The sequence below is a fragment of the Mirounga angustirostris genome, unplaced genomic scaffold (genome assembly GCF_029215605.1).
Source record: "Mirounga angustirostris isolate CCGP_5_RB_7025 unplaced genomic scaffold, mMirAng1.0.hap1 SCAF_13, whole genome shotgun sequence".
Classification (NCBI taxonomy): domain Eukaryota; kingdom Metazoa; phylum Chordata; class Mammalia; order Carnivora; family Phocidae; genus Mirounga; species Mirounga angustirostris.
The window spans coordinates 99,632,380-99,654,668 of record NW_026991721.1 but is presented as its reverse complement, the minus strand read 5'-3'; the positions used below and the strand labels follow the sequence as shown (position 1 = coordinate 99,654,668).

The following is a 22,289-nucleotide window of genomic DNA, read 5'->3' as shown; positions in this document are numbered from 1 at the left end:
GGAGGACTGGATCCTTCGTGGTGACCATCCCGACAAGGCAGACACAAAACTAAACACGGCCTCTCGTGCCACGCTGCCCACCTCCTAGAAGTGTGCAAGACCTTCCAGATTAAGCTATTTTCCGGACTATTCTCATTACGTGCTCTTTCAAGATAATAAAGACAGACAATTTGGCAGGGCACTGTGGGGGCTGCGGGGCTTAGTCTTTTCTACTAAAAACATGATTCAACCAAGGCTTGCCTTCTCGTGAATCAGAGGCAGCATTTTGTTTTGGGCTTTCTAGTCTGCACAAATATGTTGGTATGGAAACCACATTTCTGAGGTTATGATCGGAAACATCATTTGCCTCCACTGGCTTTCTTAAAACCTTACATGCTGATAGTAGGTGGGAAATTTCTACATTTACCACATCAGTTCTTTCTGGCAACATGCATCTATCCATAAGTGGTTGTAAATTAATTGTAGCAAACTCTTTCAAAATAGTTCATATTTGTGCTCTTTCAGCAAATAAAAAATATAACCAGTTTTTCGTGCTCATCCGCAACCAGATCTTGGTCTTCCCATCTACTCCATGGGTTATACAGGAAATATATTATTAGTCCCATTACATAGAGGAGAAAACAGGAACTCAGCAAAGTCCAGAGACAGCTGGGCTCAATAACAAACGACAAAGACCAGATCAGAACCCAGACTCCGGGCTCCTGGGACCAGCGCTCTTCTCTCCCCGCCGACCTGGCCTCCCCTAAATGCCTCCCACACATGGTGCAACAGATACCCAAGCCACAGGCTCCACATTGGGCTACGAGACCCTGAGCTTGCTCTTGTATTTATTCTCCTATTTTATGAGTGTCTTCTACGGTGATTTAGTTTGATATTAAGCGGCGAGGGCTGCCGTAACAGAATACCACAGACCGCGTGGCTTAAAAAACAGAAATCTATTTCTCACAGTTCTGAAGCCTGAAGTCCAAGACCAAGGTGCCATCAAGGTCAGTTTCTGGTGAGAACACTCCTCCTGGCTTGCAGATGACCACCTTCTCACTGCATCCTCATATGGCCTCTTCTCTGTGCTTGTGAGGGAAGAGAGAACGCTGGTGTCTCTTCCTTTTCTTATAAGGACACCAGCGAAGACCTCATTTAACCTTAATTTACCTCCCAAAGGCCCTGTCTCCAAATACAGTCGCACTGGGGGTTAGGACTTCAACACATGCATCCAAGAAGACAATCTGTCCATACCAGCTTAATCCAGATCTCTCCTAAATGCATACGGATTGTATCCTGGCTCCTCCCCCACAGACCTTTCCTGACCCTACACATCCATTTTTCTAATTAGCTTTGACTCACCTTCATTTTAATGAATTCTGTTCTGTTAGAGAGTTCTGGAATACAATCCATTTGTACACTAGAGTTTTTCCCTGTGCTTATCTCAGTTCATTTCTGAGCGGCCACATGAGTGGGACTCCTAATGAATTGTTCCACTTCTCCACTAAGCATGAGTGCAGGGACTGCCAGAGGAGCTGGGCTGATGTGGAGGTCCCTGGAAGGTGGCCAGGAGTGCTTTATCGTACTTTAGAGGAGTGGGGGCACACGGGAGAGGGGGGTCTACTTCTGCCATCTCACCTCGGTCTCACTTGGGGGGATGAAATAAATTTCAGCTGCCACGGAGACCAGAAAGAAGCCGGCCCTGCTCTGGGCTGCTCACTTTGTAAGACCCTGTCCTGTAGGGCCAGCACCGGATGAGGCAGGAGCCCCCCATCCTTGTGTGATCCTGAGAGCCTTGCCTCACTTGCCTCACCCTAGGCCTGACCCTGCTGTTGTGGCCCTTTTTGACCACTCCCTCCCTCAAGGGAGTAGCTCACAGGGCTGAGGTAATGTGCCCACTCAGAGCCCATGTGCCCCCTTCTAGACCCTAGAATTCAAGTGGCTCTGAGGCTGCACAGGCCTCTTTCCCTGAGGGCAGACTCCCTTGGTGGGCACAGCCCTAGGCAGGAGGAATGCCCACATGGCTGTCCACAAGGCTCTGTGCAGGAGGGGCTGGATCAGGAAGTAGGAAGGAAAGGTGGCCACATGCTGGCTCTCCCCAGCCCACCATGCTCCAGGAAAGAATCCAAGGATTTGAATCTGGTCTTCCACATCTTTAAGAAGGTTTATTTGGTCATGGTAAGACATTTTTAATTTAATTATTTGCTAGTTTGAGGTCTTACTTTTAACTCTTTAGACAGGTGGTATATGGCCTTCCACCCACACTCCTGCCCTAAGCCCCACAAATGTTAAAAGTGGACCAGGCAGAAGCAGTCTTGAGAGGCTGACTTAAGATTCAGAAGCCCCTGTAGGTAAATGACCACCCCCCCACACACACACATACGAACAGGCAACTACAGGTCTTTGTTTCTTGTATATGACCATTGTGATGGTCATTGTGCTCATTACCAGGACCATGAATGATTACTTCCTAGTAATTTATGATCATGCCTGCCAGGGTAAAGTGTTGAGGTGGTGTGCGACTATGTGTGTGTGTGTGTGTGTGTAGTGGGGAGCGAGAAGCTAAAGGTGGGGGCCCTGTACATGGAAACTGGCCAGAATTAGATCCACGTCTTCAGGGTTAGGGGAGAACTTCTGTAGAGCCTCACATACAAGTATACACACAAATACACACACAGACCACCCAGATACACACAAACATATAAACCCATGCAGACATACACAGATACACACAGACACACACAGGCACAAGGGGACACACAATATGGATCATATCACTTCCCAGGGGCCACCCCAGCCCCCCAGACTTTGCTCTCTTCTGCTAACTCCCACCACCAGTTTTGACCCCATTAGGACTGACTATATAAAAAATTGTCCATCTTTTGTTGGTCCCAGAAACAGTACAGTGTCGCCAAGATATGGGTTGTATTGCCTTGAACATGCATGTGGGGGTGACATGGGACCCTGCCCAAGGCTGCTCTCAGCTGAAAAGTTCCAAGTCCCAGCCCCAGCCCCAGGCCCACCAAGCCCCAGACCGGGCTAGGCCATGATAGAAGTCATTTCTTGATTGTGCTCATTACCAGGGCCATGAGGGGTCCTCATTGTCAGCACACCCTTTAGGTCCACCATGTGCCCCAGGGTGTAGAGATTCTTGGACCCAAGCTGCTTGCTCCGGGTTCACGCAGGCAAGAATGTGGGGGCAGGGAGGGGACACTCTGTCCCCTGGTGGTTGGAGAGTTGGCCTAGATAGCCCCTCACAGCCTGGCCTGCAGCTCCACCCAGGGTCCTTGCAGAAAGACTGCCAAAAGTCTTTCTCCCTGAGTCCCAGCATCGCCCCCACCTGCTCCAGCCCCTCCTCGCTCAGATCCGCTGTGCAAACACAGGGCCACTGCCAATGGTGGGAACAGTAAATCTTCCCTCACTCTTTTATTCATGCCCTCACCTCTGCAGACAGTGCTGAGGAAAAACAAACCCCACAGAATCCCTGCGGGCTCCAGCAGCCTGGAGGTCTCTTCTTTGCTCTTCTCCGATCCCCTCCGGATGGCAGAGGCTGGAGAAGAGGCCCACCCACCTGCCAGGGGGACAGCACCCCCTTCTCCTCCTCCCGAGTGGGCTCAGTGAGCACCACGTGCTGAGCCCTGTACCAGCTCTGGGGAGCAGAAATCAGTGAGACCTGGGGAAACGGGGAAATCAATATTCATGGCTTCCAGAAGCAGCACTGTATCTACCTCACCTTCCTAGCCTCCCCCAAATTCTGGGCCTGGGAGCGCCAGGCTAGCGAGGTGAAGTACCGCTGCCCGGGCTGCCATCTGAGGAACCGCCACAGGAAGGGAGCTGGGCCAGCAGGACCAAGGCAGCATCTGCAAAACCGTCCAGACCTCGAGAACTCCCAGGAACCTTCTCTTCCTCCAACTCTGGGTCACCAGGGCAGGTTTCTTTTAAGCCCAGTCAGACTGAAGGAGGACTGGAGGAGGCCGAGGGGCACTAGGTTTTACAGAATGCCTTTTATACAGTGGACTTAGCGTGACCCACTGTCCTGGTTTGCTCAGACAGTGGTTTCTGGGGACATAGGGCTTTCGGTGTTAAAACCAGGACCATCCTAGGCAAACTGGGAAGGTAGGGTCACCCTGAGGGGCCGTGGGAAAGGATTCTCCCTCTGTGAGCCTGGTAACATGGCCAGGAACAGAGGACAGTTTGGACCAAAGCTGCCTGTTAATGGTTCTGCTAACCAAACCCTTTCCTCACCCCTCCTCCTCATGCACAGGGAGAGGCTGGGGAGCAGAGGGGGTCCTGAGGCCAGCTTAGGAGCTGTCAAGAGGAAGGGGGCAGAAGGAAAGTGTCCATGGTCTTTGTGGGAGGGAGGAAATTCCCTCACCGTCTTTAGGAGCTGGGGCCCATGAGGTCCTACACGGAGCCTCGAATGTCAGGAAGGAGCTGGGGAGCACTTGAAACAGTGCCAGGTCATGGGGCTCTACCTGTCCCGGAAACCTTCACCCCGATACAAATGCCAGACAGACAGACATGGGGAAAAGTGGCTTTAAAATTGTGTGCCTGGGGCACCTGGGTGGCTCAGATGGTTGAGCATCTGCCTTCGGCTCAGGTCATGATCCCAGGGTCCTGGGATCGAGTCCCGCGTCGGGCTCCCTGCTCGGCGGGAGGCCTGCTTCTCCCCCTCCCACTCCCCCTGCTTGTGTTCCCTCTCTCACTGTGTCTCTCTCTGTCAAATAAATAAATAAAATCTTTAAAAAAAAATAAAATAAAATTGTGTGCCTGGAGTGGTCCCCACCCCCGCCAGGACCCAGAGGGCAAGCCTCAAGGGAGAGCAGCCCTGAGTGCTATCCTGGTGTGGGCCTGAGGAGCCAGAACATGCTTGGTCCTTTACATCTGGCCCAGCACCACGCTATGGTGCTCTCCACAGTGGGGCAGATATCTCTGGAGGTAACAGAGGTTTGAGTTAAAGCTGACAGGGCAGATCCCGTGGAGACTACCTGGCCTAGACTCCCTGTTTGACAGGTGGAAGACCAAGTTCAAGTGAGGCTGAGTCACTCGCTCAGGGCAGCACTCTCTTAAGTGGTTGGAGGCCCAGATTGGGACTCTACCCCATCAGATGCCAAAGCCAAAGATTCCTTGGAAGGGAGGAGGCTCAGGAGTTAAGCCCAGTCCCCGTGAAAGCCCCTGCTTTCCTAGAGCTCACACGCTGCTCTGAGAGAGGCACACGAGTGGAAGATCGGCGTCTTCTGGAGCCAGAATTGCTCTCTCCATTCTGTCTGAGTCTCCAGCTTGGTCTGCTCCAGCACCAAGTCCAGACGGAAACCTTCCAGTAGATTCCCTGGGACTGCTCTGTCCCTGGGGCCCCTGGAGTGCTATAAGTCTACAGAGGGTGCCTGGCTGCTCCACATCTCACTTTCCAGGTCTTGGAATATGTAAAAAAGATCAGCCTTGCCCTCAGGAGCAGGACGCTACTCCCCATCTGCTACTAGGAACCTTCTAGAGGTGCTGGTATTTAAGACAGTTTAAGCAGCCATTAACAACGCTGGGCTCCAATAGGTTAGCAGGAAGCAGAGTTCCGAGGGGGAGGCATACCCAAAGTGCATTCTGATGTGTCTGAGTAGTGAGGTGGGGGGCGGGGGAGGGGTTTCCCGGCGAGGGATGCCGGGAGAGGCTGAATAGTGGCAGCAGGTGTAGCTGGGCTCTCTCTTGAGTAGCCAGGAGGGTCCTCAGTGCATGGCCAGGAGAGGGCAGAGCACAGAAAACAATGGAGAGACTGGGGAAAATCATCTCCCAGCAGCTCCTGTACCAGCTTTTAGCACTGATAGCATTTCCAGGTTTGTCCTATTACGGGTGAGCCCAGCACTTCCAAAAGTAAAAAGTCTAACAAGGAGAGAAAGCCTGCACCCCCACTGTACCCTCCAGACCCCAAAAGCACAGAGAAGGAGTAGAAGAGAGAAGGAGGAAACCCTGGGCATGGCAGCCAGGAGCGACCTGCTTGGGAAGTCCCAGGGGGCTCGCCAGCTCTGCCCAGGCAGGTGGGACACGGAATCCTTGGACAGGAGAGACAGGTTTCCTGCACAGAAATGCCCTGACTTATTCCACGATAGCCCCTCGGAGCTCCCTTAGCAATCGCTGCCTCGCCATGTAGCCCTGTGCCTGGCTGGCTACTGTAATTTATGCAAATAAGCCTCATCGCTCCAATAAGGCAGTCAGGCTTCTCTACCTCTGCATTCCCTACAGAGCTCAATGCAGCTGGGCACCCAGCTGGTCCCCATTAAAATCCTTCTGGACCTGAATCTTCCCACCTTTCCTTGCCCCCAGCTCTACCCCTGCACTCCGGCAGCTGGCCCCCACCCCAGCACACCTCCTCACTTTCCTAAGAGCTGGACTGGCAGGTGCTAACAAAGGAAGGGCGGGTGGGAGCCTCTGAGTCTGCAGATTCGACTGGCAAAAGATACTAGGAGCTTGTGTAGGTAAACAGGGAACCACTATTAGCAAATTCTCTAATTAGGGTTCTCTATCGTCGTCCTGTGGAAGATACTCATTTGTGAATCTCACGGAGAACTGGCAATCTGTAAGAATATTGTCTAAGAAGGGTCTCTGGCAGGAGCCATTTAATTTCCCAGGTTTTGCTTTACCTCACCTATAAAAAGCAGGGATGGCAATGCATTCTTGTAGGCAGGCAACTCAACTAGGTGATAAAGCACCTTCCAAGTCTACACTTCTGTGCAACACTGGACCATCTCGTCATCCACGTGCAAAACACCAATGGGGATGAGTAAAAAGCCCCAGGGTTCCCTGGCACTTACTCGTGGCGGGTCTTGGGGAGATACTTAATCTTTCTGGACTGATTTTCTTGCCTGTAAAATGGGCACAGTGATCATAATATCTTCACTGCGTAGCTATTATGAGATCTAAGTGAGATACACATGAACAGTGTCGATAAACTAATATCTAAATGTTACTGATTATTAACTGATTCTAATGACTATGATAAATAAAAACCTCCCTTTAAATAAGCCAATGCTCCTGGGTTACATGGGAAACATCATGAAGATCACAGTTGATGGATTTGCTGGTAACTCTTCCCTGCCCAGGGGAATAAGCTGTCCTGAAACTCCCTCTGGGGATGGGGGCTTACCAGAGTCAGGGAGTAAATGCTCGAGCTCAGGGAAGGGGCTGCAGGTCTACGAACACAGGGTGAGGCTATTTGCCACCCACCCCAGCCTCTCCCATGCTGCTTCTGGGGTTTGAGAGCAGGCTCCCAGCAACCTCCTCCCAGGTGATAGAGCGACAGTTAATTGAGGCCCTTATGTTTTAGTGCACTTCATGGAAAGGGAGCAGGCCCTCCAGGAATGAATATTCATTTGTACAACGCCTCAAAAAAAAAAAAATTGCTGATAAACTCAGGGAAAAAGTTGTGTTGTGCTAATTGCATTTCCTTGGGTAAGCTCCATAAAAAATTCATTGCAGTTTTTAGAAACAAGATGCCAAGTGCATTTTAATTGCTAGAGAGGAGAGAGTTGGGGAGAAGCTGAACCAGGAAAATGCTAACTGGGCATAAACTCAGAAAGAAATCTCCCCAAGATGGAAGGCCCAGAGCTGAGACAGGAGCTCAGGAGACACGGGTCTTGGGAAGCCAGAACCTCCTAAGAGAGCACTAACGTAACCGCACTCAGGTCTATGGAAACAGCCCACCCAAACAGCAACGGCTGTGTGCTGCAGATCGCGCTGTGTGGATTTAAGAGATGTAAAGAATTAAATAAGTGAATGCCAAAATTCTAGAGAGATGAGCAGGAGTCTGTTCCAGAGCTTTAAAAAATATGTATAGAAGGAAATTTTTAATTCTATCCCTTAGCGCGTGTGTGTGTGTGTGTGTGTGTGTGTATGTGAGAGACAGAGAGAGAGTATGAGAGGGAGGGAGTGTATATGTGTGTATGAGAGAGAGACAGAGACAGAGAGACAGAAAGAGAGACTGAGAATGAGCGGCAGACCGAGACCATACATCACTTCACTTTAATAACAGCGCTCCTTGGACCAGTTCACTGATTGTCATTTTTAAACCAACACCCTATCCCAGCGCCAACCAGAGCACTTCTTACAGGGCCCCCCCGCCCCAGCAGGGCCAGCCAGAGCCAGGCGGGAATAGGCAGTAGGTGAGAATGACTGCAGAGTCAGGAGGATCCTTGACTCCACGGACTTGGCCCTGCCTTGAGCCAGGGGCTCCTCTAGAGAGGCACCTGCCCTACCTGAGAGCACTTGGAGAGAGTTGATCGCAGGGCATCCCTGAGCATCCTACCAAAAGATGCGCATAAAAAGATGGTGGGGCTGGGGGTGGGGGGGAGGAGAGGGCAGAAGGGCAGGCACCGAGCTGCTGCCAGCCACCTCTTCCTCTCTCACTCCTTCCCCATACCCTCCAGCTCCCCCATCTTCCCAGCCCAGCCCCACCTGCTCTCCTGTTACTGAGGCTTTCTGGTGAGAAAGAGGGGCTCAAAATCAGGGCCCTGGGAGGGGAGAGGCCCTCCCTGGAGGCTGGCCCGTGGGTGGTGACTGTCTTGTGTGGTAGGAGGTCCGTGCCTTCTGCATCTGAGGCTGCCGCTTCTCCATCTAGTGGACCTGCCAGAGACCCAGGAAGCACAAGGCTGTAGGCAGGACCAGGGAGGGAGTCCTGGGCTGACAGAGGAAGGAGCCAGACCCACAGCGTGGCCCAACCACCTACCAATCCAGTAACGTTCATTTTAGTAAATCACTTCACCATTTGGAACCTTGATTTCTACTTCTATCAAATGCAGCTAAAAATATCTGCTTCTCGAGGTTTTCTGTAAGGCTTGAATGAGAAGGCGGGTGCATATGTCCCCTGTAAACTCTAAAATTTATTACCTACCACCTGTGTCTGTGTCCAACCCTGCAGAAAGATGCTTTTCTTTATCACGCCCTGCATTTGTAAAGTTCTTTATACACATAACCTGTTTCCATACACATTCTCTTACTCGGCCCTCCCAGTGAACGGATGAAGTTGAGGGCCTTGCCCAGTGTCGCACAAGAATTAATCCCTTGCTGAACGCAAACTGCTAAATGCCAAGCTCTCTCCATAGTGCAGGGAATGCAGGCACTCTTAACTGCCTTAGAAACCAGGAGCAAACACGCATATGAATAACACACAGAGCACTCTCTGCAAGCCTAGCTAGCACTGGGCAGCTCGCTGCTCCTCGTAGTCTTACATCATTCACTCATCACAGGATCACTCCCCACAGGTAGCCGTGGTGCTATTACCAGGAAACTGAAGCTTGCCAAGGTTAGGAATTTGCCAAAGCTCACAGAGTAAATGGCGGATCTGGGCTACACATCCAGGTCTACTCCTACCTAGTTAACACTTAAATCCAGAGAAATCCAATGGATTCAGTGTTACAAGCATCACTTCCTCCTCCCCATTCTCCAGCCCCAAGCAGGGTCCAGGCCTAAGAGGTGAGGGTCACAGTTTCCAAGGGTTGGGTCCTTTACAAACCCGACCGCCCCACCCCTGCCCCCACTCACCCTTGCAGTGTCATGGATCCAGTCCAGGAACTCAGCAACCTTGGCGTAGACGCCCGGGTGATTGGGCTCTGCACAGCCACGGCCCCAGCTGACCACCCCGACCAAGTGCCAGGTGCCCACGTCCAGGCACACCAGGGGGCCCCCGCTATCACCCTGAGGGCACAGAGACACCGAGAAAGAGGCCGTTAGCCCTTCCTGGTGGAGGGAGCTGAGCCTCTGTTCCCTGCCCCTGCTGCTTCCAGCATGGGATCTCCGCTTGCCCCACTCCTCCCTAAATCCTTAGCACGCTACTCGACTTGCCTAGGCACCCCTCCTCCTAGAGTGGCTGCTCAGAGCAGGGGCCAAGCCACCACAGGTCCCTCCGTTCCCGCCCTCCACTACAGTCCCCCTCCATGCTGTACCTGGCACGCATCAGCCCTCCCGTCCATGTAGCCAGCACACAGCATGCGGGGGGTGAGTGCCCCACTATACATGCAGGAGCTGTTGCAGAGCTGGGTGCTGAGCAGGGGCACCACCGTGTCCTGGAGCGAATCTGACTTGTGGGCTGCAGGAGGTACACGTGGAGATGGAGGGACACAGAGCCAGGCCGCGGGGCACAAAGCAAGGCCAGGAAGACACAGCAGCAAGAGGGAAGGTGGTTAGAGGCCCTGGAGACATGAGACCCAAAGAGGGGAGCCCAAGGTGGGAGCTGCGGACCCTGGGAAGGAGGCACGGGTCCGTCAGACAAGAGCGATATGCCCCCCCAATGCCAAGGCCACAGCACTCCTGGGATGGAGTGGCTTCAGTGGAAACTCAGGGAACATTCTCCCAGAAAGACCCAGGCCAGGGAGACCAGGGCTCCTAGGTCTGGCCAACAGTGATACCAGAGTAAAAGGGGGCTGGCACCGCCATTTGGCTGAGGGAGGTGGAGGTGGGAGAGAGAGGGGCCTCATCTTGGGGACAGTGTCCCCCCAGCCCCCCACCCCTCTTTTCCCCAGGGCCCTGGGAGCTGACTCACTGTGTCTGGGGTCTGTGTGGCCCCAGCCAGACACCCAGCACCGCGAGCCCCTTGGAAAATCTTGCTTCTCGGCTGGCAGGCACACAGCACCCACGTTATCTGTGGAGAAGCGGGTGGTCCTGGGCCCCACTCGGGCTCAGCTTCCCTTCCCCACCACCTCACCCTCAGCCTGGGGGAAGAACCAGGACTGGAAGGTCCTCCTCACTCCCTCTCTAGCAGTCCTGGCTCCCCGCCTCCACCAGCCAGGCCTCCCGTAAGGCTGTGCAGGCCGCGCACTATACCACATCGGCAGGGAGGTCCCCGCTGACACGGAGGACAACGTATACACTGCCGTGTGCGTGGTGCCTTCTAGGTTGGGCAACGGACATGCTGCACACCCCCTGGCCTGGGCACTGAGGGAGAATGGGAATTTCTTCTGGGCCTTTGTGCCCAACTTCTCCTAATGAGGACCCATTTTGGATTTTCCTTAGGGTGTTTGATCCCTCTTGGGGCCTTGTTTCCAAAAGTGTGTGGCAAGTCCTACGGGGTCGGGCCCCAAACTTGTTCTACAATAGCACATAGACATGCCATTAAATAAGCACTGATGTACATGGGGAAAGAGAACTCCCTTCTTAGGGCTCTTTCCGTCCCTCCAAGTGCATCCAGGACAAAAATTCCATCCAGTGCCTGCCAACCTCCACCTAAACACAAACAGCAGGCCTGGGCACAGCAGATCTGCAGAGGGCAGCTAGCTGGAACTTGAACGCTGTCTTGTTTTCGCTCGGTATTTTTACAGTTGTTACCTATTCGCTACAAGTAATATGGGTTCTCCAGTTAGGTCATAACTCAAAGTTCCCCTTTCAAATGTACTTAAGTCACTCTAGAAATACTAACTGCTGAGCCACAGTTCAGAGGGTACACATACGTGGTAAAATTTGTGAAGGGCATGGAGCGACAACTGTGATTTGGGAAACCCAAGGCTACAGGTGACGGGAGGGAGGAGCACAGAGCGTGTGTGAGCGTGTGTGTGTGTTTGTCGGTGAGCATGCAGGCACACGTGCATGCTGGGGTGGGGGTTTGCTTTCAAGAGCAGCTGCTGTGCAGAAGCCGGACCCCGGAGTCAGGACACCAGGCTCTGGAATGGTTTGCTGTGTGATCTTGCAGAGAGTCACTTTCCTCACTAAACGTCATTGTCCTTCCCTCTTTATACCTGCCTCATCTACCTGTCAGGGCTCTTACAAGGACCGAAGGAAAGGCATTTGGGAAAATAAAGCTTATTAACTGTAACATGTCACATGGTGGCTGGGCCCTGGGGCCAGCCTGGGGTGAGGGGCGGAGCAGCCCGTGGGTAGATGGAGCAACAAGGAAGCTCTGCTGGGGACATTGAGGCAAGTCCCACTTGCAGCCCAGCTATGCAAAGGGCCAGAAACTTTGTCCCCAAAAGAGCCTCTGCAAGAGTTGGTGCAAGCTTAGGTCCAGGCGATGCCAAAGTTCACTGTGGTCACCAAATGAACTGAATGTGTTAAGGTTTACGGCCCTGGGAGGGAACCTCAGAAATGAGCTCTCCCCTCAGCCCCCATCCGCCCCCCAGGGCCTGCCTCGCTCACTACAGCGCGCAGCTTGCTCACCCCTGGCCAGCGCCTCACCTGAGAAGTTGAGCGGCGTCCGAAGCCGCAGGAGGGCGATGTCATAGTCGTGATTCTGGGGGCTGTAGAGAGGGTGAGGGATGATCCTCTCCACCATAGCCCCCTGGTGGGGCCTGACGGCACTGTGCCTGACCAGCCCCACATGGACCCGCCAGCTGGACAGGCGGGATAGCCTAAAACTGCACATAGGAGCCATGTTGAGCCCAGGGAAGGACGGGGCAGAAGAGGCTGACCTAAGTGAGGTGGCAGGTGGGGGAAGCTGGCCAGAGAAGCCATTAATGGATGCCCCCATCACCAGGCTGGGAGCTCCCAGAACCCAGGACCGTGCCTCCTAGTATCCCTGCAGCAGCTGCCAAGATACTAGGCATGCAGTAGGTGCTTAATAAATGCTCTACACCAGCCAGAGAAGGAAGACACTGTGGGTGATCTGCAACCCCCTTCCCCTCTGTCCTGAATAATGCTCCTCCATGTTTTATAACAAACATCAAAGGGGCTTGTGTGATATCCTAACTGCAAGTCAGAAAAACGTCTGAGTCCTGTCTCTCCACCTGCTACCTGTGATCCTGGGGAAGTCACCTCGCCTCTCCCAGCCTCAGTCTCCGAGCAGTACGCTATCTGCCCTGCCCGCCACCAAAGGGAGAGGTCCAAAGAGCTCGTTCACTCATCATTCATTCCTATACTGCTCCAAGCAGTATTTATGAAGCACCTATTATCTGCCAGGACTGTTCTAGGCCAGGGGGACATGGCAGTGGGAAAATCAACAAAGAGACTCAGTGGTAAACAAGACTGACAGTCTCTGTTCCCATGGAGCTTCCAGTCTAAAGGGGAAGAAAGACATTAAACAAATGATTACACGGAAGGTGATTTAATTACAGTTGTGATAAACATTAAGAAGCACAGAGTGCTGTGCATGGGAAAGCCTTCGAAAACCTTCAAAACTGAGCAAATACAAAGAACCAATCTTTGTGGGGGGCGCCTGGGGGGCTCAGTCGTTAAGCGTCTGCCTTCGGCTCAGGTCATGATCCCAGGGTCCTGGGATCGAGCCCCACATCGGGCTCCCTGCTCGGCAGGAGGCCCGCTTCTCCCTCTCCCACTCCCCCTGCTTGTGTTCCCTCTCTCGCTGTGTCTCTCTGTCAAATAAATAAATAAAATCTTAAAAAAAAAAAAAAAAGAACCAGTCTTTGTGCTATTGCTGCTATTCGTACAGAGCTGTTCTTGGTGCGGGACGGGGAGAACTGCACAGTCCGTGCCTCTCAGAATGGATGCGGGGAGGCAGACAGCCCGACGTGGACATGTTATATGGGACATACCAAGGGCCAAACAGAAAAGGCCACTGAGGCGCTCTCCTCGCCAGCTGCCCCTGAGACTTGCCTGTGCACACAGTGAGCGGCCGTCACCACCCAGCGCGGGGCTAGCACGGAGCCCCCGCACGTGTGCCGGGAGCCCAGGGCCACACTGGCCTGCCAGGGCCAGCGCCCAGGAGCCACGGCCTGCCCGCCGACTATCCGGGAGGCCAGGGGCCCGGCCCCACACTCTGCAAACAGAGAAGCACAGGGGAGATGGTGAGCCAGAAGACAGGTGGGAGCCAGCATGGTCCTAACCTCGGGGAGTGTGGCCCGGTGTGGATAGCTCTCATTTATTTCTCTTGGCCTTAAGCTTGGGGGATAGGATGGTCGAAGTGCCAATTACACATCGGGGTGTGGCTGCCCCATCAGGCTGCAAGCTCACTGAGAGCTGCGACCACACCTACAGTGTCCGTGGAGCCCCAACACCTCACGAAAAGCCTGTCCCACAGGAGGGATCAAAATGTTGGTGTGTGGATGGATGCATGGAAGAGGAAAGAGGAAGAGATGCATAGATGATTGGGGGTGGGGGGTCAGATGATAGAATTTCCACAGATTGTCTCCCATGTGGCCCCCAGTTTGTCCCCTTCCTTAGTCTCCCGAAGGTGCTAACCGGTTAGCAGCCAACAGAAATCCCTCTGGGGCTCTCTAGATGAAAGGGGGCAGGAGCTTCGGAATTCATGTCAGGTGGTGCCAGGAAGTGAAGCAAGGAGATGACCCGCCCGGATCAGGGGCTGGTAGGGGACAGGACAGAGGCTTGGACAGGGCTCTGCTGGGGCAGAAGGGGACCAGCAGGCAGAGAGGCAGGTGGGCAAGGAACCCCACCCCAGACCAAGCTGAGTCTCTCTGTGGGGCTCACCACACTCAGGACAGCGGGGAGCTCCTTCTTCCCACCGCCACCTTTCCGGATATGCCTGGATATGACTCACCAGAGCATCTGAGGGAAACGATCTGGCCGGAAGAACAGCTGTTCCTACAAAACAGAGATGGCAGCAAGAAGCAGGGCAGGGGCCCACCCAAGGTGGAGAGATAAGAGGCCTCCGGTGCAGCCCCCCATCTGTGTCCTGCCTCCATCCAAGCCCCTAGGGCCCTCCTCATTAACAGGTCTCTAGAACAGCAATGCTACTCCGTCCCATCACCCCAGAGCACCAGCAGGAGGTCATGGCCCTTGAGGGTTGTCTTGCGCAGGGCCCAAATCCAGTATTTGTAGATGGGAAGTCCAGCTGGGCCCGCTAAGGGCCCCTGAATGAACCTGTGTTCAGTAGATGGATAAAGGAATGAATGAAGAATAGCACACTTCACCGCATGCCCCTCCAGGGCTTACTCCGTTCTCTCTCTCCAGCCCCTTCCTTGCTCTCCTCTCCCCCTCCTCCTTCCTAGCAAAACCTCAGTTCCTGCTGGACCAAAGTCCTCTTCTCTCTCCTACTTATCTCTGGCCCCAGCAGCCCAATGCCTTGATCCCTCTCGTGTCCCAAACCCACAGGGCTCTGGCTCTCCTGGCAGAGTCAGTCCCCACTCACGTGAACTGAGTTTGTGATTTCTGACTGGGAACTGTTCCTCTGTGTCCTATCTCACATGGCCTATGTCCTCACCACCACGCTCCCATGACCCGAAGATTTTTGCTAAACTGTTCACCAGAAGTAAGGGATCCCACTCAACCTCCTCAGAAGCCCTACCTGGGCAGCCACACCTCCTCCAGGAGACCTTCCAGTCTGGGAGGGAGCTGAGCAAACCCCCGGGAGCTGTTGAGCTTGATGTTAGACAGGTTCACTCTCTTGTGGTGAGTGAGTCTTGGTGGAAGAGGGGAACAGAACAGGAGGAAACCGGTTTACTGCAGCACGGGAAATGGTACATAATCATGACCAAGATGTGCATGAGATACCATCCTCCCAGCAGTACGGTCATGGAGCAAGACTTTGATAATGACCTTTTCTGGGATTCATATTTGTTAAAAAGCAGGGATGCTCAAAGGAGAGAAATGAGCTGGGGCCCCACCATGCCCAGAGGCTAGGACATGGCCAAAATGACCTCTTGCCAGTTCCTGAGCACTTTGACGGGGACAGGCAGATAGAGGTCTCCGACTCCCCTTTCTCCACCTTCCCCGGGCCCCAAGCCTGGCCCCAGTTACCTGAGATGCCCAAGGCTCTGGCAGATCCGCACCCCCAGGGCAGAGCTCCAGCCCTCGTGGCAGACCAGGAGCCAGTCTGGCTGTGCCCTCACCTGTACTTCCAGCAAGAAGTCCTCAGTGTTTATTCTGAAAGATACTGAAGGCACGGCATGGCAGTCACATCCTACCTGCTGTAGGGTGGAGGGGCAGGTTGGGCAGGGGGAGCTGGACCTGGCCATGCAGGGACTTGAAGAGGCCTCAAGACAGCATCTGGGTCACACAGTGTCAGGCTTCCTGTCCCCCCGGGCATCAGGCCAGTTCTGAGAACAAAATAGCCCCTATTTATAGTGCTGCATTCCAGTTTGGTGTTTAACCAAGTGCTTTTAAACGTGCTCTGCCACTCATTGTCACAGCAACCCTGTGGGGTGAGTATGACCATCCTCCCATGCTGCAGAGGGAAAACTAAGGCATGGAGGTTAAGCGACCTGCCCCCTATCACAGAGTCTGCACATGATGGATCCAGGACTTAAGTCCAGGTCTCCCAGTGTCGTATCTTGTGGTAATAATAGTGATGGTTACCACTGAGCATCTGCTTTCTCCAGGCTCTGTGCTAGGCTCTTTTATACATTAGCTCATACTATTCTTACAACTTTATGTAATAAATAGTTGCATCTCCATTTTGTAGAGAAGGAAACGGAAGTTCTGAGAAGCAGTGTTGCCCAAGGTCACACAGCTGGCAAAAGCAGGCTCCACGTTGACTGTAACTTCTATGACTGATTCCAGCCCCTGCCCGGGCACCTAATCTCCTGATCCTTGACTCATGTTTGGCAGGGAGAGGACAATGAGAAGGGGGTGGGGTGGGGGGTGGGCAATGTGGAGTGGGTGGGGACCCCTGCTGGCTCCACTCCAGCTCCCCACACGCACCGGTTCCCCCTTCCCCATCCTGCTGGCTCACTCGGCCTCAAATGGCAAGTTGCCACCCCTCCTCCAGCCTGGGCTCCTGGTCTTGCCCCAGCTAGGGATCAAGACAGTCCCCCAGGGAGTGCTGAAAGCTCCAAATCTGAGATGGACTTTTCAAGGCTGAACCACGTCGCTCCCTTCCCGCCAGAGGAGGAGACCCAGATGCTGGCAGTGATGTCAGGGCCCTTCATTCTGGTCCTCTTGTCCCTGGCCAGAAGTGGGGGTCCCAGAGCTTTGAGGGGGCTCAGGGCCGGGGGGGCAGCCCGTAGGCTTGGGGGGGTGGCCCACCTGCTCTGGGAAGCATGGGGAGTAGGGCTTCCTCACCGCTGGCCTCAGAGCAGCTCAAAGGGATCTCCTCATCCTGCAAGGTTCCGGCAGCGGGCTGAGAGGCCACTGGCCACAGATACAGCACTTCAGAGGACAAGGACAGGGAGAGGGTCACAGACAAGAGGCTAGGAGAAGGGAGGGATTCCCACATGAGACGGCCAAGGGGCAGAACAAGACCCCTGCAACAGAGGGAGACAAAAGCAGCTGCCTGGGGACTCCCCCTCGGCCACCCAGCCTCAGGCGGGCCCCCACCCGCCTGAGAGGCTCAGCACACACTCTCTCTCCCTGTCCCTGTCTCTCTCCCTCTGACTGGGAAAGACTTCTAGAGAAAGTTCGACTTGGGCCTCCCTGGGCCATCCACTCAAGTACCTTCCACTTCCCACGGTAGGACTAAAGCATTCTGCACGCAGAGCCTAAGTCCCTCCCTTCTCCCTGCTGTCAGTTCAGAGTAGATGAGAAAGACAGGTCCCGGCTGCCTTTTACATCTGCTTGTCTCTTCCCGCAAGGACGCCCCAGACCCTGTTCTTTGGCCCTCCCCGGAGCGCTGAAGGGTCCCAGCACTGACCGAGAAGCCAGGAGCCAACGCTCACACCAGCCAGCAGCACCAGGGCTCCCAGCCCTGCACAGCAGCACCACCCTGAGCACTGGCGCCCTGCCCGAGAGCCTGCGGGACAGGGCAGAGGAGTCTGTGTGCCCTGCTCCTGCCTGCCAGCCTCACTCTGCCCGAGGCCCCACCATGGGGCCAGGCAGCCACGGGGCTGTGGCAGGAGTCTGCCCCACTGCACCTGCCACCCCCCCCACCCCATCCCCACTGAGGCCCCCAGAGCCCACTCAACCCCCAAACTGGAAACAGAGCAAAAGCAGGTCTGGGATAAACAGTGAGGCAGCCTCTCGCCATCAGCCACTGGGGGCTCTCTCAAGAAGGATCTGGGGGATGTAGGAAGATTACCCAGTCGCTGTCCCCACCCTGTCATTCCCCTATAGCCCAGTCTGGCCTACTGGGTGGCTGCTGGGCCTCGGGCCTCCGCAGTGGGTCTCTCAGCTTTGCTTTGAAGATCCCAGGTCCTGGGCCCTCCTCTGCATCCTGAGCCTCCATGTGGGGTTGGCCATCCGGCATCAGGCTCTGGGGAAATAACTGTCGGTCACTCAGGATCCCCACACCAAAGGGAGAAGATCAGCCCACTACAAGGCCCCACTCTCTAACCTCAGCTGTGCATTCACTGCCTTTTTTTTTTTTTTCATCTTGGAGACTCTGTGTGTTCCTACTGATGCCCCTCCAGGCCCTCCCTGCTCTCCTGGAACCCCTAACCCCACCCACCTTATTCTCACACAGCCAGTAAGCACCAGAGTGGGTATTCAAACCCAGACTGGGCCAACTCAGAAGCCCACACTCCTCACCACTCCCTTCCCTGGCCTCCCACAACCATCAAGGGCATCTGCTGAATCTCTCAACATCCCTCCGCAGGCCTCTAGATCCCAGCCTTCTTCATTCTCTCCTGTCTTAGAGGAAGTCCCCCTGCCCAATGCACCATCCATTCATTTATCCAGTAAATAAGATTTAGCCCAAGTGGCTGGGCCACAGTGGGGGACACTATAGGGAGTTCAAAATAAATCAACATGGAACACTCCCTAACTGCCCCAGAGAATTTGCAGTCGGGTCCTGATATGTTAAAAAAAAAAAAAAAAAAAAAGGACAGAACATGTTAAGTGACAGAAGAAAGAAGGAGAGGTTACTTCTCACTGGGAGATCAAAACAGGCTTCCTAGAAAAGACAGCCTGAGACAGTCCCTCATAGATGAATAGCGCTTGAACGGACATATATGGGCATTGGGTATTCCAGGCAGTTGAAGAGGCAAAGGCATGGGGGTGGGAAAGCATAGAGCAGAGGACGCTATATGTTGCCTGATGCTCATGAGCCATGAAGAAGAGTAATGGAAAATAAGATCTTGGAAGAAATACCGGACCAGCAGTTCAAAGCTAGGTCTGCAGCCTACTATGTGAACTTAACTCAACACCTCTCCAAACTTCAATTTTCTCATTTGGAAAATAAGAGTGATAACCACTACTACCCAACAAGTCAGCTCCCTCCTCTAGTATCTTATCTCCACTCAATGTCCAAGCCAGAGCAATCCTCCTACAATTCAAACATGAGAAGGCTCACCCCATTTTTAAAGTACCCAATGAAACTTCCTACTCTTTAAGAAAAATCCAAAGTCCTATGGCACGGCCCACAAAATCCTCTGTGCCCTCACCCTTCCTCACCTCTCCATCCACACCTGCCAGCATGATTCCCTCCACAGTGGAACTCGGTCATAGTAACACACATGCCAGTCCTCTGGGCCTTAACGTGCTCTCGTTCCACAGAAACTTTGCATCTGCTGTCCTTTCCCCCATGTAGCTGACTCCTAAGACACAGCTTAGATGTCACTTCTCCAAGAAGCTGTCTTCAATCTATAAGGCACCTGTTGTGACCCTATATTGTGCTCATTTACTTCTCTTTCTCTCTGCCCTTCCTCACTGGTCTAGGGTCCCAGAGCCTAGCTCAGAGCCTGCCATGAAGTGGGAATTCAGTTAATGTACGTTAAGGAGGAAGGCAGGCGGGGAGACCACAAAAGATTATATGATCAAAAGGGTTTTATAAATTATAAAGTTCAATGCAAATGCTAAGTATAATAATAATAAGAAATATGTAAAAGCAGTGGATCCTTTCTTCAAGGAACTTAGGATCCAGTAAAACAGACAAGACCCCTTAAAACTTAAAATGACTCCAGGGGGGCCTGGGTGGCTCAGTCAGTTAAGCATACGACTCTTGATTTCATCTCAGGTCATGATCTCAGGGTTCTGAGATCGAGCCCTGCATTGGGCTCACAATGAGCATGGAGTCTGCTTAAGATTCTTTCTTTCAGGCACCTGGGTGGCTCAGTTGGTTAAGCGTCTGCCTTCAGCTCAGGTCATAATCTCAGGGTCCTGGGATGGAGTCCCACATCGGGCTTCCCTGCTCAGCGGGGAATCTGCTTCTCCCTCTCCCTCTGACACTCCCCCTGTTTGTGCTCTCTCTCTCTCTGTCAAATAAATAAATAAAATCTTAAAAAAAAAAATTCTCTCTCTCCCTCTCCCTCAGCCCCTCCCTGCCACCTCCTCACCCGCAAGTGTACATGCACTCTCTCTCTCTCTCTGAAAAATAAAAGTTAGTATGAGTCGTCTCCTCTGAAGATTACAGCTTATCCTGTCAACACCTAGAGTTGTGCCCAATGATCATAAAAACCTGAAACACTGACTCCAAGACAATGTTGACTTAGATGGGATTTCCATGTGTCACATGGAATGTTCTTGTCACATTCCTCAGTCCTGCCTTTGTGTTCCATTGAACTTCGTGCTCCTGACCCTCAGGCTAGGAGGAAAAAAAAGCCTTTGAAGACTCGCCCAGATCAGTCACTTCTAAATTACCCTGGAAATCATTCTGTTGGACCCATGAACACCCTTGCCAGTTCAGCTCACAAGCAGGGCAGCAGCCCAAACTTCCGTATGAAGCAAGACACCACCCCTACTCCCCATCCCCTACACCAGTTACAGCCCAGGATCTATAGGGCTGGTCCTCCCACCAACAGTAGGAGAAACATGGGGTCTTGCCTTGCCCCTTACCATATACACTCTTTCTTAGGTCTAGAAATGAGGCTCAAGGGCACAAGCAATGAGACTGGAGAACCACAGGCTTGGAAGAGTCAGTCAAGCACCCATAAAAAAGCAGAGAAGTGGCAACAGCATTTGGGGTTTGGGTTTCTTCTCTGGGAACATGGTTTCTCTTGAACTGATGTCCTTCTGAGCAAAGAGGCAGTGCTTGGTCTAGAGAGAATTCCAGGGCATACCCACGCTTTTCTCCTGTCTCAGTATCAAGGGAGCTCGGCTTTCAGTTCAGCTTCTGCACTAACTGGCCTCACCCCAGGAGTTGCTCTACCTCCAAATCCATGTGTTTGAGCCCATGCAATAGCCTGCAACAATGGTCTGTAATGGTTCAGGATCTCCTGGTCCTCCTTTTGAGTAGGAGTTCAATGTAATAGTGATTTGCTAAACACTGTCTATTTGCAAAGCACTTGGATAGGCCTATAGGGAACAGGAGAGGAGAATAGAAGTCAGTCCCTGGGGGAAAAAATAGGAGGTTGGCCACACAGGGCCTCCTCTAGGATCTAGCCTAGAAGCCCAAGGGTGGGGGCAGGGAGAGAGAAAGAGAGAGAGGCCAGGTCAGGGATGGCACAGATGTATGTAGAGTCTTACCATTCGGCTCAGCGGCACCGAAGTAAACCCTCGGGGTCTCTAGGCAGGGTTCTGCTCCTGTTCTTGGATCAGCATTGATTAAATAGCTCAGCCAGCTTGGTTGGAGGGTGAGGTCTCCCTAGTTCACATACGCCCCTCCCTTTATCCCTTTATTCTCACCCCGGCCCCCCCCCACACAGACATGAATCAGAGAGACAATAAATCTGCTCAGAAACCATGAAGAGACCTCTTGTTGCAGGAAAGGGGGCCAAGGGCTGGGCTGGGCAGCTCCAGCCCCTCCCATCTGCTAACTAGAAGCTTAGAAACAGAGGAAAAGGTTGCAGGGAGGAGGTGAGGCCAGATACAGTTGCTTAGCAACCAAGTCCCTTGTGCCAAACAGTGTGCCCCATGCGTGCTCGCACAATTCCCCCTTCCTGCTGACAGGGGCTGATATTAGCATTTGTGGAAATGTTTCTGAGCCCTCTGGATTACATCTCATCACTGTGTGGGTTGGCTTTCCCAGCAGTCTGGGGCTGTCACCATGTTGGAACTGGGATGATAATAAGGAATTTTTGTCATTTCTCTCCTCAGGGCTACGCCTGTCACCCCAGTGCTGGGGAAATGGGGCCTCTCCACCCAGCTTTCTTGGGGGCCAGTTACTACAGGAGCCCTCAGCGCTATCTTGCTTCAAACTACAAGGTGGCCCAGCTGAGCCCAGGGTGGGTTGAACACACCTGGGAACCACATCTCTTCAGTGAGGAAGAACAGGTGCCAGGGAGGAAGAAGGCTTGTGTGGTTTCCCCTCCTCCAAATGCTTCTCACGGATCCCTCAGATGGAATGGTTAAGAATATGGGCTTTAGAAGTCAGGCCTTCATCTAACTCCAGTTCTGCCACTTCCCTTACTTAGCCTCACGTGAAAAATGAGGATAATAGTACCCATCTCAGAGAATTGGTGCTGGAAATGAATGAGATATTGAATATAAAGCTCCTAGCCCGGTATCTAGCATAGAATGTACTCAGTAAATATTGGCTGCTATCATTATTATTACTGTTGAACCTCATCCACACAGGCTTTATTTTTGCCCTCTACTTCCCTCCTGCACTCCGTCAACTCTGAGCTTATGGTAATCACACAGAGCTCCCCACACTTCTAATACAATGAAGACACAGAAGT

The 22,289-nt window shown here is 53.1% G+C and overlaps 1 protein-coding gene across 1 annotated transcript; it reads right to left on the bottom strand.

The window, feature by feature from the left end:
• Positions 1 to 205: 205 nt before the first annotated feature.
• On the bottom strand, positions 206 to 21,587 carry TMPRSS5 (transmembrane serine protease 5). The gene is made up of 13 exons (XM_064577430.1): positions 21,136 to 21,587; positions 17,863 to 17,986; positions 17,429 to 17,527; positions 16,825 to 16,947; positions 15,598 to 15,733; positions 15,146 to 15,259; positions 14,399 to 14,442; positions 13,498 to 13,660; positions 12,127 to 12,305; positions 10,502 to 10,600; positions 9,906 to 10,048; positions 9,505 to 9,657; positions 206 to 1,067 (listed from the first exon to the last, which is right to left on the bottom strand). The coding sequence occupies exons 1-13, from the start codon at positions 21,136 to 21,138 to the stop codon at positions 1,047 to 1,049; spliced, it is 1,401 nt and encodes a 466-aa protein (XP_064433500.1). The 5' UTR covers positions 21,139 to 21,587; the 3' UTR covers positions 206 to 1,046.
• Between the last annotated feature and the right edge of the window lie 702 nt (positions 21,588 to 22,289).